Genomic DNA, 15856 nt, shown 5'->3' with positions numbered 1-15856 from the left:
TAAATATCTTAGATAGGGTGGAGTGAGGCCTAAGAGGGTTTTATAAATGAGCATCAACCAGTGGTTCTTGCGACGGATATACAGAGATTACCAGTTTACAGAAGAGTATAGAGTGCAGTGATGTGTCCTATAAGGCGCATTGGTGGCAAATCTGATGGCCGAATGGTAAAGAACATCTAGCCACTTGAGAGCACCCTTACCTGCCGATCTATAAATGATATGTCTGTAATCTAGCATGGGTAGGATGGTCATCTGAATCAGGGTTAGTTTGGCAGCTGGAGTGAAAGAGGAGCGATTACGATAGATGAAACCAAGTCTAGGTTTAACTTTAGCCTGCAGCTTTGATATGTGCTGAGAGAAGGACAGTGTACCGTCTAGCCATACTCCCAAGTACTTATATGAGGTGACTACCTCAAGCTCTCAACCATCAGAGGTAGTAATCACACCTGTGGGGAGAGGGGCATTCTTCTTACCAAACCACATGACCTTTGTTTTGGAGGTGTTCAGAACAAGGTTAAGGGTAGACTAAGCTTGTTGGATACTAAAATTCTTTGTTGTAGAGCATTTAACAAAACATCCCGGGGAGGGGCCAGCTGAGCATGACTATCATCTACATATATATGGATGAGAGAGCTTCCTTCTGCCTGAGCTATGTTGATGTAAATTGAGAAGAGCGTGGGGCCTAGGATCGAGCCTTGGGGTACACCCTTGGTGACAGGCAGTGGCTGAGACAGCAGCTGTTCTGACTTCATACACTGCACTCTTTGAGAGCGGTAGTTAGCAAACCAGGCCAAAGACCCCTCGGAGACACCAATACTCCTTAGCCGGCCCACAAGAATGGAATGGTATCAAAAGCTTTTGTCAAGTCAATAAAAATAGAATCAAGGGCAATTGTGACATTGAGGACTTTTGAGGTTGCAGTGACACATACATAACCTGAGTGGAAACCAGATTGCATACCAGAGAGAATACTATAGACATCAAGAAAGCAAGTCAATTGATTATTGACAAGTTTTCCAACACCTTTGGTAAACAGGGAAAAATAGAAATAGGCCTGTAACAGTTAGGATCAGCTTGATCTCCCCCTTTTAAATAAAGGATGAACTGTGGCTGCCTTCCAAGAGATGAGGAAATGTTGGACAGGCAAGGAGGCATGTCTGAGTCAAATAGGAATCCTGACTTAATGAAGTGATTTAAAAAGCTCAGTTGTGCTTCTTGTCAGTAACAACCACATCATCAACGTTAAGGGACATGGGCAGCTGTGAGGACGAGGGTTTATTCTCCAGGTCTTTAATCGTTTTCCAGATCTTCTTGGGGTTAGACCCACAGAGAGAACTGCTCCTTAAAGTAACTAGCTTTGGCCTTCCGGATAGTCTAAGTGCACTTATTTCTCATTTGCCTGAACGAGAGCCAGTCAGCCTGAGTGTATGCGTGTGCCGAGCCTTTCGCCAAATGCAATTCTTGAAGTGGAGTAACTGCCAGATCACGGTCGAGCCAGGGGCTGAACCTGTTTTTCATTTTCATTTTCTTAATGGATGCGTGTTTGTTAACAATGTCACTGAAAATATCAAAAAGAAGGTTCAAGTGTTTTCGACAGAAGGGATCAAGCTGATTCCATACCTGTTTAGAGGCCAGGTCATAAAGGACGTCTTACTCATTCAAGTTTTTAGCAAGCGTCTATGACCAATCAAGACAGGTCGTTTCACTGATCAGCCATTACGAACACAGGCTGTAAAACAGTGGTTACTAAGGTCATTACAGAAAACACCAGACTGATACCTCTCAGGATAATTTGTGAGGATAACATCGAGGAGAGTAGCCTTTTCTGAGTGTTTTGAGTCATACCTTGTGGGATTGGTAATCTGGGGAAGATTTGGGGAGTCCCATTGCTTTAGCACTTGGTCAAGTGGTTTAGGCATGTCCCAGTTTAGATCACCTAGCAGGACAAATTCAGACTCAGTGTAAGGGGCCAGGAGAGGGCTTAGGGCATATAGGGTACAGGCTGGTGCTGATAGAGGACGATAACACCCAGCAACAGTCAACAAAGAGCTATTTGAAGGTTTAATGCTTAAAACCAGCAAATCAAATTGTTTGGGGACAGACTTGGTGGAGACAACCGAGCACTGAAGGGGATCCTTGGTAAAGATTGCCACACCTTTGGAAGATCTGTCTTGCCGAAAAAGGTTATAACCAGAAAGGTTAACATCAGTATTCAAAACTTTCTTAATAAGGGACCGTACATTTGCAATATGGAGATCCTCATCGATCATATGGGAAATGCCACTCCCCTCCCTTATGTAGGTAATAAGCTTCTAGTGTTAACGTGCAGAAAACCCGGGCTTTTACGAGAGCAGAAATCAGTGAAGCAAATATCAAAGCACAAGTCAGAATTGTGGCTAGAAACAGTAGATGGGTCAGGGTTGTGTACATGCACATTTCCAGATATCATCAATAGTAATACAATCAAGGCATGGCAGAGGACAGGGAGAGCTCTGCGGTGTTGATTTATGACATTTGAATGTGTATTAGATGGCAACAAGATCATATTATACAGCAATTTCATCAGTTAACATGAATGGCGAGAAGCTGGCGAGAAGTGGTTAGAATAGGATTGGGAGGCCAGCAGTCTGCATAACCAATAGAGAGTCAGAGTCCTGAGTGTGGGAACAAACATAGTCTGTCCCATGGTTGGGTAAAGAAAGTTCGTAGCCAGCAAAGCATGCAGGAGGCAAATAGCAAAATGCACAAGAAAACAAATATAACGATTCGGGGCTAGCCATTGTAAGTTCAGAGTTACCTGCCCCAACAGTGCCTGTGTGCTGGAGGTGAGCAAAAGCTCGGGAGAGAGGGGGGAGTGTGGTAGGGGCAACAACCAGGGCAGACTTTGAACAGATCACCAGGTGGAATCCAAGCAGCAGTGTAGCAGGCAACTGGAGTAGGTGCCACACCCACTTGGGAAAAGCTTTAATTTCTGGAGGCAGATTTCTTGTATTAAAAAAAAATGCCAGCAGATGGTCTCTGAACAGCAGGAGGGGGCTTCCATGCCCCTGGATTTGGGAAGGATTAGCCTGCCATTTGTTGGGCTCATGCTTCGACACCTCTCACTTCATACCTCAGGGCTAATTGAAGTTGTATCTGGTCTGTCTCAGTTCCAGGTTGGATGGTGTCCTTGGTATTATTAATCCTTCCAGGTAATTTTGTCCAAAATTAGGTTGTAGGTTTGGAGTTTTGATCTGGAGGGAAGGTTTTGCTGTGTGGGGTAGCATCCTGTATATGTCCCTCCCGAAAAAATCCAAGTTTAAAACATGTTGGAAAATGTGAGAGCTCACATGCAGCTGTGTCTATCTCACGCTCTCCCCCTCACTGTGTATATGTAGTGTGTGTCATGATCATGATGTTTTGATAGTTGTTCTTAGAGGCTTTCTGAGTTACTGTAAGAATGCTGTTCAAGAGTGTTTGTTAGAGTTCAGAGAGGGAGGTCTTTCCTTTCATCCTCCTCTTGTTGTCATTCCAGACTGCAAACTCACCAGCAGAGAGAGAGGAAAGCTGTGCTTCAGAGCAACACGATGCAAACCCCTGCAAGGTAACATGATACGCATGCATGCACACATCACACACACACACACACACACACACACACACACTACCAGCAATATCGGTCAATATGGAGAATCTCTTTTCTCTCTCATGCCTGTTTTTAACTTCTGTTTTTCAGTTCCCTTGAAGGCAGCAGAGAAATACACATTTGCAGACCTGAGCCTTGGGAATGAACTGGTATGTGGAGGAAACACATTGTTGTTATCTGTGACTGTCAATGTTGTCATGTTATTGCTGTGAATGCATTATAAGAGGGGAAAAAACGATCAGCCTTTCCCTTCCTCTCAACGTCTGGTGTCTCCTCTCCTCAGATCATCACCTCCACCACTCCATGTGCAGATTTCTTCTTCCGGAGGTGTCAGCCCTTGGAGTCACTGAGACCTCCCGTTGCCATGGAGATACAGGGGAGACATTCCAGGAGTCAGGGGGTGGGGCATGGGGGCGGGGCCAAGGATATAGCGGGCGTGGTCAGGAAGTGTAACGAGGTGGACCTCGACATCATCATCCTCTGGAAGGTAAAACCACAGAATTAAAGGGACTCTTACCATTACTAAACTCAGCAAAAAAAGAAACTTCCCTTTTTCAGGACCCTGTCTTTCAAAGATAATTTGTAAAAATCCAAATAACTTCACAGATCTTCATTGTAAAGGGTTTAAACACTGTTGCCCATGCTTGTTCCATGAACCATAAACAATTAATGAACATGCACCTGTGGAATGTTGTTAAGACACCAACAGCTTACAGACGGCAGGCAATTAAGGTCACAGTTATGAAAACGTAGGACACTAAAGAGGCCTTTGGACTGACTCTGAAAAACACCAAAAGAAAGATGCCCAGGGTCCCTTATCTGTGTGAATGTGCCTTAGGCATGCTGCAAGGAGGCATGAGGACTGCAGATGTGGCAAGGGCAATAAACTGCAATGTCCGTACTGTCAGACGCCTAAGACAGCGCTACAGGGAGACAGGACGGACAGCTGATCGTCTTCGCAATGGCAGACCACGTGTAACAACACCTGCACAGGATCGGTACATCCGAACATCACACCTGCGGGACAGGTACAGGATGGCAACAACTGCCCGAGTTACACCAGGAACGCACAATCCCTCCGTCAGTGCTCAGACTGTCCGCAATAGGCTGAGAGAGGCTGGACTGAGTGCTTGTAGGCCTGTTGTAAAGCAGGTCCTCACCAGACATCATCAGCAACAATGTCGCTTATGGGCACAAACCCACCGTCGCTGGACCAGACAGGACTGGCAAAAAGTACTCTTCACTGACGAGTCGCGGTTTTGTCTTGTGATGGTCGGATTCGCGTTTATTGAAGGGATGAGCGTTAAACCGAGGCCTGTACTCTGGAGAGTGATCGATTTGGAGGTGGAGGGTCCATCATGGTCTGGGGCGGTGTGTCACAGCATCATCGGACTGAGCGTGTTGTCATTGCAGGCAATCTCAATGCTGTGCGTTACAGGGAAGACATGTGGTACCCTTCCTGCAGGCTCATCCTGACATGACCCTCCAGCATGACAATGCCACCAGCCATACTGCTCGTTCTGTGCATAATTTCCTCCAAGACAGGAATGTCAGTGTTCTGCCATGGCCAGCGAAGAGCCCGGATCTCAATCCCATTGAGCACATCTGGGACCTGTTGGATCGGTGGGTGAGGGCTAGGGCCATTCCCCCCAGAAATGTCTGGGAACTTGTAGGTGCCTTGGTGGAAGAGTGGGGCAACCTCTCACAGCAAGAACTGGCAAATCTGGTGCAGTCCATGAGGAGGAGATGCACTGCAGTACTTAGTATCTGGTGTGGCCACCTGCTGCCATTGACTGTTACTTTTGATTTTGACCCCCCTTTGTTCAGGGATACATTATTAAATTTCTGTTCGTCACATGTCTGTGGAACTTGTCCAGTTTGTCTGTTGTTGAATCTTATGTTCATACAAATATCTACACGTTAAGTTTGCTGAAAATAAACGCAGTTGACAGTGAGAGGATGTTTCTTTTTTTGCTGAGTTTACTTAGTAGTAGTACGACTATTACTAGTAGTAATACGACTACAGAATTTAAATAGACCTCAAATGCGATTAATACTAATATTGTACTAGCCATTAGTAGCCATATATAGGGCTGTGGTATTACACAGTGCACAAAACATTAGCAACACCTGCTCTTTCCATGACAGACTGACCAGGTGAATGATCCCTTATTGATGTCACTTGTCAAATCCACTTCAATCAGTGTAGATGGGGAGGAGACAGGCTCAACAGGGCTTGACATTAACCTTTGTCTGTGTGCCCGGGACAAATTAAAAACATTGTTAGACAAGAAGAATATAGATTTAAATTGTCCCAAGACAAGTAAAAGAAAAAAAATATCACACAAAAATCATAATATCAAACAATTAGACACTGAGCCATTTCTGATGAATGTATTGCTCAATGTCCTCCCACTGTCTGCAGAGCGCATCGGAGTATAGTTATTGTAGGGATGCATTGGCAGGCACGAGCTGTCTTTCAATCATACAGTTTTTGAGATCAAAGCGAGCCACGTGTGCACATTTGTTCATAAACACTACATGACCAAAAGTCACGTTGAACTTCTCGTTCCAAAATCATGGGCATTAATATGGATTTCGTCCTCCCTTTGCTGCATTAACAGCCCAGTCTTCTGGGAAGGCTTTCCACAAGATGTTGGAACATTGCTGCGGGGACTTGTTCCCATTCAGCCACGTCGGGCACTGATCTGGGCCATTAGGCCTGGCTCGCAGTTTGCGTTCCAGTTCATCCCAAAGGTGTTTGATGGAGTTGAGGTCAGGGTTATGTGCAGGCCAGTCAAGTTCTTCCACACCGATCTCGGCTAACCATTTCTTTATGGACCTCACTTTGTGCACAGGGGAATTGTCATGCAGAAACAGGAAAGGGCCTTCTACAAACTGTTGCCACAAAGTTGGAAGCACAGAATTATCTGTCTAGAATATCATTGTATGCTATAGCGTTAAGATTGTTCCTTCACTGAAACTAAGGGGTCTAGCCCGAACCAGATGAGGTGTGATTCATCACTTCTGAGAACGCATTTTCACTGCTCCAGTGTCCAATGGAGGCGAGTTTTAGACCACTCCAGCCGATGCTTGGCATTGCCCATGGTGATCTTCGTCTTGTGTGCGGCTGCTCAGACATGAAATCCCATTTCATGAAGCTCCCGACGAACAGTTATTGTGCTGAGGTTGCTTCCAGAGGCAGTTTGTAACTCGGTAGTGAGGGTCACAACCGCGCTTCATCACTCGCCGCTCCTGTTCTGTGAGCTTGTTTGGCCTACGACTTTGTGGCTGAGCCGTTGTTTCTCCTAGACATTTCCACTTCACAATAACAGCACTTACAGTTGACCAGGGAAGCTCTAGCAGGGCAGAAATTTGACGAACTGACTTGTTGGAAAGGTGGCGTCTTATGACGGTGCCACTTTGAAAGTCACTGAGTTCTTAAGTAAGACCATTCTACTGCCAATGTTTGTCTATGGAGATTGCATGGCTGTGTGCAACAGGTGTGGCTGAAATAGCTGAATCCACTCATTTGAAGGGGCGTCCATATGTTTTTGTATTTAGACTCGCTACAGGCTGCCCAGCAAGAACAAGGCAGACGTGTGCATATACAGAGTTTAATTGGCTCATGGTCAGCACCACACATTAGAACACACAGGCTTGAAGTGAGCTTCATGTTACAATTAGGAATGGACTTGTGGTTCTGAAAGGTAAGAACCAGTATATGTTAAGCTATGCAGTAGGAATATCTACTCAGGAAAGAATCGCATAGCATTAGGGATGCCCCGATATGAAAGTTTTGGCCGATACCGATATCCGGTATTTTCCTTGCCCCCAAAAAATAACGATTCCGATACCGGCCTTTTTAAGCATTCTGGTACTGTTAAATAGTTAACACACACGGTGAAAGGTAAAGAGGCTCAGAGAGAATGCCACCGAGTACTTTTAAGTTTTAACCCCACGGTTTATGTCGGCAGTTTTGTTGAGCAGGCGTTTCAATGCCTTGACCGAGGGTATCACGTCTGCTGCAGACGCAGTTGATTATCTTATGTCTCGAGTCAGTTGTTCGAATGGCACTAGGAGTGTGTTCATGTTTCCAAGTTTTAATGGCATGTTCTCCATTGAAATGGCAGCAGCAGTATGAGAACCAGCACATTCTTGAGCATGCAATACGGCTTTCCTCAGTACGAAATCCTCGTCAACCCACTGTGCTGTCGGACTTAGCATGCTCATGGTGCTGACATCGCTGGTCCAAATGTCAGTCGTGAAGCTAAAAGCCAACATCATCCACGACAGAGAACGGTTGATTCTCAAGGGCAATGAATTCAATTATCTTGGCGTTAATGGGTTACGCTTTCGAGTTGTCTCGCTGAAATGTTCTTACTCTTTCAAATGACTGCTCAACTTGAACTTGTTTAGTTGTTTGAAGTGTATTGTATTTTTTGTGGCGTCATTGTCATCTACTTACGTTAAATACGTATGCACATCAGCTTTGACATTGGTTTTGTACATCGCCTTTAAACTAGACATCGGGCCGATGCCGATGTTGGCATTTTTAGTTAAAATTGTCCAATTCCGATATGCTCACCGATATATTGTGCATCTATACAGGGATATACTGGTAACCTAGTGGTTAGGGGGCGGCAGGTAGCCTAGTGATTAGAGAGTTGGACTAGTAACCGAAAGGTTGCAAGATGGAATCACCGAGCTGACAAGGTAAAAATCTGTCGTTCTGCCCCTGAACAAGGCAGTTAACCCACTGTTCCTAGGCCGTCATTGAAAATACAAATTCGTTCTTATCTGACTTGCCTAGTTAAATAAAGGTAAAAATAAAAAAAACAGTCACATAACAGCATACATTAACAGCAGTATATGTATAAACATCTCACAGGAGAGAGAACTTACTTAGACATGATTTATGGCCCTTGCTCTCAGGACTGGTGGTGTTCTTATCTGATCTTTTTCTGGTGCCATAGAGTCAAATCTCACTGCGCATGCAGAGCCGAGGACAGACTGAAACTTCTAGAATCTCGCATCATGACTTAAAGATGCACTACTATGCAGAAGTCACTCCGCCATTTCCTGGTTGCTACAATTCTAATAGTTTGCTTAATTCCAGTTTGTGTCAAAACAAGCAGGTATAGTGTAGAGCAGGGGTGTCAAACTCAAATACCCAGTGGGCCAAAATGTAAAACCTGAACAAAGTCGCGGGCCAACATTGAACAAATTAACCTTTTAATATGGACCCAAACAAGTTTTGCTTTAACATTGAATATGGAACAAGCATCGCTTATTACCATACAATATATAATTTAATAGTGGAGACATGCAAAATCGAATTTCAAATGAAAAAACACATCAATGGCATTAATTTATTAAATAAATAAAATTTAAATAAAAATCGTATGCCTCTTTTCTATTTGCAGCCTTCTGATTTAAATACCAAAATAAACTTTTTTTTAACTTTTTCCACTGGCTAATAATTTTACAAATAAAATGATAATAAATCAATCAACCATTCAAGCCCATGCCTTGTAGCAAGAAAAAGTGCACAAAGAAAACGTTAATTATTGCACACTGATCTAATCTTTTTCACGAACTCTCCCTCATTAAAGGGCCGGGCTGATTTTGCGATCTCTGCTGCCACTATATAACTAGCCTTTACAGCAGCCTCACTTTGTGATGTGGCTTTTTTGAACATATTCTGTTGTGAAACCAAACTTCTTTTCATCTCCTCTACTTTCTGGCTCCTTTGAGTCATGTCCAGGTCCTTGTATTTGTCATGGTGTTTCGTTTCATAGTGTCGTTGTACTCCTTACTTACAGCCACGTTGACTCCACAAACAAGACAAACAGGTTTGTCTTTTACATATGTAAACAGACATTCTGCCTCCCACTTGTCCAGAAAGCTCCTGTTTTCTGCCTTTCTTTTCGCCATTTTTGGGAAGGGATAGCGCGCTGACAGTTGTAGCGTCTATGTTGCTATGACTAGAGAGGGCGTTTCTGGGTCCTGTCCTGATTGGCGCGCGAAAACAACAGCAGAGCATTATGGGATTCGTAGTATTAGCGGTGAATGCGCTAGTAGTAATTTGGTATTGTCTCGCGGGCCAAATATAATTACGGCCCGCGGGCCAGAGTTTGACACCCATGGTGTAGAGCATCATTGTACCATCCAAACAGCTGTGAAATATATTTTCCATAACCAAAAACATTTTATTTTCAGCTTTTTGAAACTGGTGTACAAAACAGAAGGTAAAACGCAAAAACTGAACTTAAGAACGGGAAGCATAAAAATAGCACGCATAGAACTTATCTACCGCTTTTTTAGACTTGCTTTGAATGAGAATGACAGATCTATAACTCTTTCTATGTGAAATTGGTCGGGTTGCCCAAAAAGTTACATATTTCAGGTTTAACAGTAGCGCAAACTGTGAAAGCGCAGAGGTAAAGTGCGCATTACAGGCTATAGGGAATAACCATCTCTATACAAGAACATCTGTTGCACAACACTCATGCATTCAATTCAATACAGGCCCTTATAAACGACATGCACATTGAGTGTCTGAAATGTACATACGCTCCAGCGGTACTATACAGCTACAGTCACATGCTCAGACCTAGCCTTTTTTATGTGCTCCATTGTTCCATTGTTTAATTATGCATTAGTAAAATGCACTCTTTATGCTAAGTTTTTATTGAGGTATTTGCTGTTGTTTTGCTTTTGGCATCAGGCCAATGATGTTGCTAGTTGTAGAAAGGCCTATGATAGTTGACAATATTTATTTGTTTGTTTACAGGCATTTGTTGTTGAGGACAACAAGCAGGTGATCCTAGAGGGACAGCTTCATGTGGCCCTACAGACCATCGACAAAGAGGCCTGCTCTTTGACACAGAAAGAGGTACACAAATGTATTGAGAAACAATTGTAAACAGTCAATCACCATTTTGTTCTGTGTAGTGTACACACAGGCTGAATAACTATACACACTCCTGGACTCCTTTGCATTGCGACTCAAGCACAAACAAAACAAAGCGATCCTACTTCTTGGAGAATGCACTCTCTCTCATTCACTACCTAAAAGCCCCTATATCTCCCTGCCAATGTCCAACAGGGCACTGAGTGTTTACTTGGCCACCTCCCAAACACCCTGTAAGCTGTGGGGACAGGGTGACAATGGAAAGCTTGGTATGTCGGACTCAGGCCTGGTAGAGGTTTTTACAGGGTTAGTGTCTACTCTGACCTATGCTCCTCATGGGTGTATAGGCCAACATGAGTAAGGAAGGGTCTACTCTACACAGATGAGTGATTAAGAGGCAGGCCCATGCTTTGCTATCTCAAAGCTGAGTGGAAGATTTTTTTTCAATTATTTTTATTTAACAAACTTTATTGATCCCCAGAGGTAAAATTCAATTGGTCACCACTCACCAGCATAGGAGACATACAGTAAGGGAGGCAATATACTGTACACAAATACATCAACACATATACAATGCATTCGGAAAGTTCAGCCCCCTTGACATTTTCCACATTTTGTTCCGTTACAGCCTTAATCTAAAATGGATTCAATTGTTTTTTCCCTCATTAATCTACACAAAATACACCATAAAGACAAAGCAAGAACAGGTTTTTAGAATTGTTTGCAAAAACGGAAATATTACATTTACATAAGTATTCAGAACCTTTACTCAGGACTTTGTTGAAGCACCTTTGGTAGTGATTTACAGCCTCAAGTCTTCTTGGGTATGACTCCACAAGCTTGGCACGCCTGCATTTTTGGAGTTTGTTCCATTATTCTCTGCAGATCCTCTCAAGCAATGTCAGGTTCGAAGGGGAGCGTCGCTGCACAGCTATTATCAGGTCTCTCCAGAGATGTTCGATCGGATTCAAGTCCGGCCTCTGGATAGGCCACTCAAGGACATTCAGAAACTTGTCCTGAAGCCACTCCTGTGTTGTCTTGCCTGTGTGCTTAGGGTTGTTGTCCTGTTGGAAGGTGAACCTTTGCCCCAGTCTGAGGTCCTGAGCACTCTGGAGCAGGTTTTCAATAAGGAGCTCTCTGTACTTTGCTCTGTTAATCTTTCCCTCGATCCTGACTAGTCTCCCAGTCCCTGCTGCTGAAAAACATCCCCACCGCATGATGTTGCCACCACCATGCTTCACGGTAGAAATGGTGCCAGGTTTCCTCCGGACATAATGCTTGGCATTCAGGTCAAAGAGTTCAATCTTGGTTTCATCAGACGAGAGAATATTGTTTCTCATAGTGAGAATTTTTTAGGTGCCTTTTGGCAACTCCAAGCTGGCTGTTGTGCCTTTTACTTAGTGGCTTCCGTGTGGCCACTCTAGCATAAAGGCCTGATTGGTGGAGTGCTGCAGAGATGGTTGTCCTTCTGTAAGGTTTTTCAATCTCCGAAAAGGAACTCTGGAGTTCTGTCAGTGTCCACAGGATGAGTGTCCACAGGAAACAGGATGCACCGGAGATAATTTTCGAGTCTCATAGCAAAGGGTCTGAATACTTATGTAAATGTATTTCTGTTTTTAACACATTTGCTCACATTTCTAACCTGTTTTCGCTTTGTCATTATGGGGTATTGTGTGTAGATTGAGGATAATATTTAAATACATTTTAGAATAAGGCTGTAACGTAACACAATGTGGGAAAAGTAAAGGGATCTGAATACTTTCCGAATGCACTATGCATCGGCAGTGTGTTTGAGGTAAAGGTGTTGACGTTTGCTCTTCCTGCGTCCTGATCTGATTTGTGTTCCTCTGTCCTGTTGTAGGATGCTCAGGAGATGGTGCTGCTGAAGTTTAAACCGGAGCTGCCGCCTCCAATGACACGGCCCTCCATTGAACAACTCTCCCACCTCATCAAGACCAACCTGCAGTACCCAGAGAGCTACAGCCACCCCTTCAATCAGAAGAGGTAGCACACACGCGTAACATGATCAGCTAGCCAAACAATATTATTACCAAACCAAAAAATAGCATATTGAGAGTAATTTAAAACAGCCAGCGACATGTGCTCACAGTCTTCAGCTATGTAATGGTACAAGCATTGACTGCAGCGGTGGTCCGTGTTATGCGACTGAAAAGTTCTATGCGGTGAAGAAAGGGAGACATGATTAATGGTGTAAAAAAATATATATTTATGTCTCTTTTGGCTCTTTTCCCCCCCTGTAGTCTGTGTATGGTTCCAGTCACTTTGACTCTGTCTAACTGCTCCATGGCTCAAGTTGATGTCATCATTGACCTACGCCACAAAACTACCAGGTAAACATAACACAAACTCACTCTGTACTGTTAAATCTGCCATCTGTTCCTCATGTCCCTGACAATGTTTACCTGATAAACTGCATTCTATTTATCCTCCTGGTTTGAGTGAGCTTTCTATTTTCTTCTCCTCTCCCTCTGCCGTCATCCCTCTTTCTCTCTAACTTTTCTCCCATCCCTCTCCTCCCTCCATCAGCCCCGAGTCTCTTGAGGTGCACGGTTCGTTTACATGGCTGGGCCAAACGCAATTCAAGCTGCAGTTGGGGGCACAAGAAGTGATGCGAGTGCAGCTGCGAGCTTGCTTCCTGCATGCGGGCGTCTATAATCTGGGAACGCCACGGGTCTTTGCCAAACTGGCGGACCAGGGAGCTATGTGTGAGACCAGCCAGCAGACGGCCACGCCAGCACTCATCATCATCATCAACAGCACCTGAACATTGTCCCGCCCCATCATCAATAGCCAATTAACCATCTGTCAATCATCACTACCAAGGCTCCAGAGTCCCCCATTGGTTGGCAACAACAGGGTTGAGAGACGCACCCAGCAAGAAATATCTTCCACATCCCATCTTTCCACCCAGTTTCAAATCACCCACTCCCCGCCCTAAAAAGTTGACACATTTTTCCAATTGTGTAAAAACAAAATGGAATGTTCAAATTAAATTGTGCATCAGTTCAGCTTGTAACCACTTTGATGGTCCGACTGTTAACTATTTTATGTCCCAGCAACAAAGCAAAACATCATAGACTTACATGTGGAAGAAGGAACTATTTTCTCTCTCTCTGCATATGAGTCTATCATCTCAGTGGAGGCGCTTTGGATTTGACCTTTTTTTATTTTATGAAATCAACCCGTGAAAGGGAAGGACACAGAACAGACAAAGACAATGACCTGTCTCCTATGGTAACGGTGGCATCTGTCTGCCGCCAGAGATTTTTATTTTATTTTTACTGTTGAAAAACGAATCACAGGGTGTTGAGTTATCACAGTAGTGATTGCATTGTTTACTTCCTGGATTAACCTGGATGAGGAAGTAGGAAGAGCTACCCCACATGGACCAGACTGTCGGCACATCACAAACCCTTTAGAATATGAACCAGAGGTTGACCACTATACTATGATAAATGAATCCTTTGACTGACAGGCCCTGATGCTGCCTGCCCACCTGTCTGTTGTTGGTCTGTAGTCCATCTGGATTTACTGTGCTGTCAGTCCCCACGAGCACACATGTAATTTTCTACAAAACAAACTAATGAATCAATCAAATCAATATGTTCCCTATACTTCTCCCTCATTGGCCCTCCTCCACCTTGTGATCAAGCTGTTATTTAAATGTATGTATTTACTCAACTGCTTTTCAGATGAAAATGATGTATTATATTTATAACAAATTTACTGTAAATAGAAATAAAACGTAACCAATGATATGGGCTGTGAGATACAGTAACTGTCTCCTCTGTATGGTGAAATGTGTGGACGACGTGGTGATTTGTAATACTTTTCAGGGCAAGTTTTATTTAGCATTCCAAATGGCACCCTGTTCCATATATATTACACTACTTTTGACTAGATCTCAATGTGTACTATAAAGGGAATAGCGTGCCATTTGGGAAAAAGACTTAATGACTGTCTCTGATGCAGTGAATATAGTTCGACCCTCAATTAGCTTATCTCTGTAGATCTGCTCCGTCTCTTAATGCCAACTCTGTTTTAAGTGCATTAGGAGCGATGTCTTTGTCAAGCTGTCCTCTGTCGCTATATCTCCCTGATAGACGCACATCAGTGTAAGTGTGTGTATCTCAGTATCAGTTTTAGTCAAATGGATTCTCTAATCGCCGAATACTAATTATTTCTGGAAAGATTGTGTCTAACAGATGCAATTTGAACATTTGTAAAATATTACAAATGATATTGTAAAATGGTGTTTAAAAGTATGCCTAGCCAGGAGCTTTCACATTCAAGGATGCACAGAGAAACTAGTAGATCTGCTGACACAAGCAGCTGACATGCATATCTGGGCAAAGCTTAAAACATGAGATATTTAATTCAGAAGTTTTAGTGTGAAGTTGCCATTCTTTAATAAAGCATTAATAATCTTGTTGGTACCTAATAAATTAACAGAAGTTAAGTTGTAAAGTCCCCTGTGGTTCTCTACATTCTTGGGGAAAGAAGGGTTTCTACAGGCTTATCCTTGTAGTAGAATAACCCTTTACAGGGTTCTTCCTAGAACCATAAAGGCAATTCGTATTCCAATTCCAACCTTGCCTTGAGGCCACAGGTATGTGATGAAAGCAACCACAAAACAGGGAATCCAAAGCTCAGATTGTGTAAAAATAGACATTTCTTTTCCAAAGGTAATTTAATAGGCTATATTCCATCGATGAGCGAAGTGCCCAGGAAAGGCTCCATAATCCTTTTAAATACCTGTGATGAACATAATAGAAAACCAAAAAACATGACTTCATGAAGCAATATTTATTCTTATATTCTATATTTTTCTAAATGGAGCAAAATAATAAATATAGCATGAATAAAGTGTGAATTTGGCTCCAACAAACTCTTTCACCTGCAAGGAAAATGAAAGTGAGTCATTCAGGTCTATCATTACCATCTTAACCCCATCTGTCCTGGACTAAACTTCTGTGGCCTTTGTCACAGGATCAGGGTGAAGTCCACTCAGACAAATGATACAGTTATGGCTAATGGCTGGCTGTCTGTAGGAGTTGGCGAGAGCGCACAAAAAGATCTGGGACCAGGCTAAGTAATGGTTCCTAACCCCCTCATTCTCCCTGCCAACTCTCACTTCCTACCTTTCTATAGTGACCAGATAGAGTAGCAAAACCCCTGGCTCCTACTCCTCTCTCTCTCTGCCTCCCACCCCCTCTCAGGTGATTCTCATTCAAACAGGGAGGCCAGAGCTTCACCCTTCAGTTTCAGAGCTCAACTGGCTTTAATTGATTTGG

At 43.4% G+C, this 15856-nt stretch overlaps 1 protein-coding gene across 2 annotated transcripts in view; it reads left to right on the top strand.

The window, feature by feature from the left end:
• The window catches only part of LOC139578659 (trafficking protein particle complex subunit 8-like), a 78150-nt gene extending 63830 nt beyond the window's left edge, over positions 1-14320 (top strand). For both annotated transcript variants that reach the window (XM_071406572.1, XM_071406571.1), the window contains 7 exons: positions 3515-3583; positions 3716-3774; positions 3909-4112; positions 10422-10523; positions 12403-12545; positions 12803-12892; positions 13089-14320. In XM_071406572.1, coding sequence (XP_071262673.1) covers positions 3515-3583; positions 3716-3774; positions 3909-4112; positions 10422-10523; positions 12403-12545; positions 12803-12892; positions 13089-13326 — 905 coding nt within the window. In that variant the 3' untranslated portion in view covers positions 13327-14320. The remainder of the gene's footprint in view (positions 1-3514; positions 3584-3715; positions 3775-3908; positions 4113-10421; positions 10524-12402; positions 12546-12802; positions 12893-13088) is intronic.
• Positions 14321-15856: the final 1536 nt, after the last annotated feature.

This window comes from Salvelinus alpinus, chromosome 6 (genome assembly GCF_045679555.1).
Source record: "Salvelinus alpinus chromosome 6, SLU_Salpinus.1, whole genome shotgun sequence".
Lineage (NCBI taxonomy): Eukaryota > Metazoa > Chordata > Actinopteri > Salmoniformes > Salmonidae > Salvelinus > Salvelinus alpinus.
The sequence above is the reverse complement of the archived record's forward strand: the minus strand, read 5'-3'. Positions and strand labels throughout refer to the sequence as shown.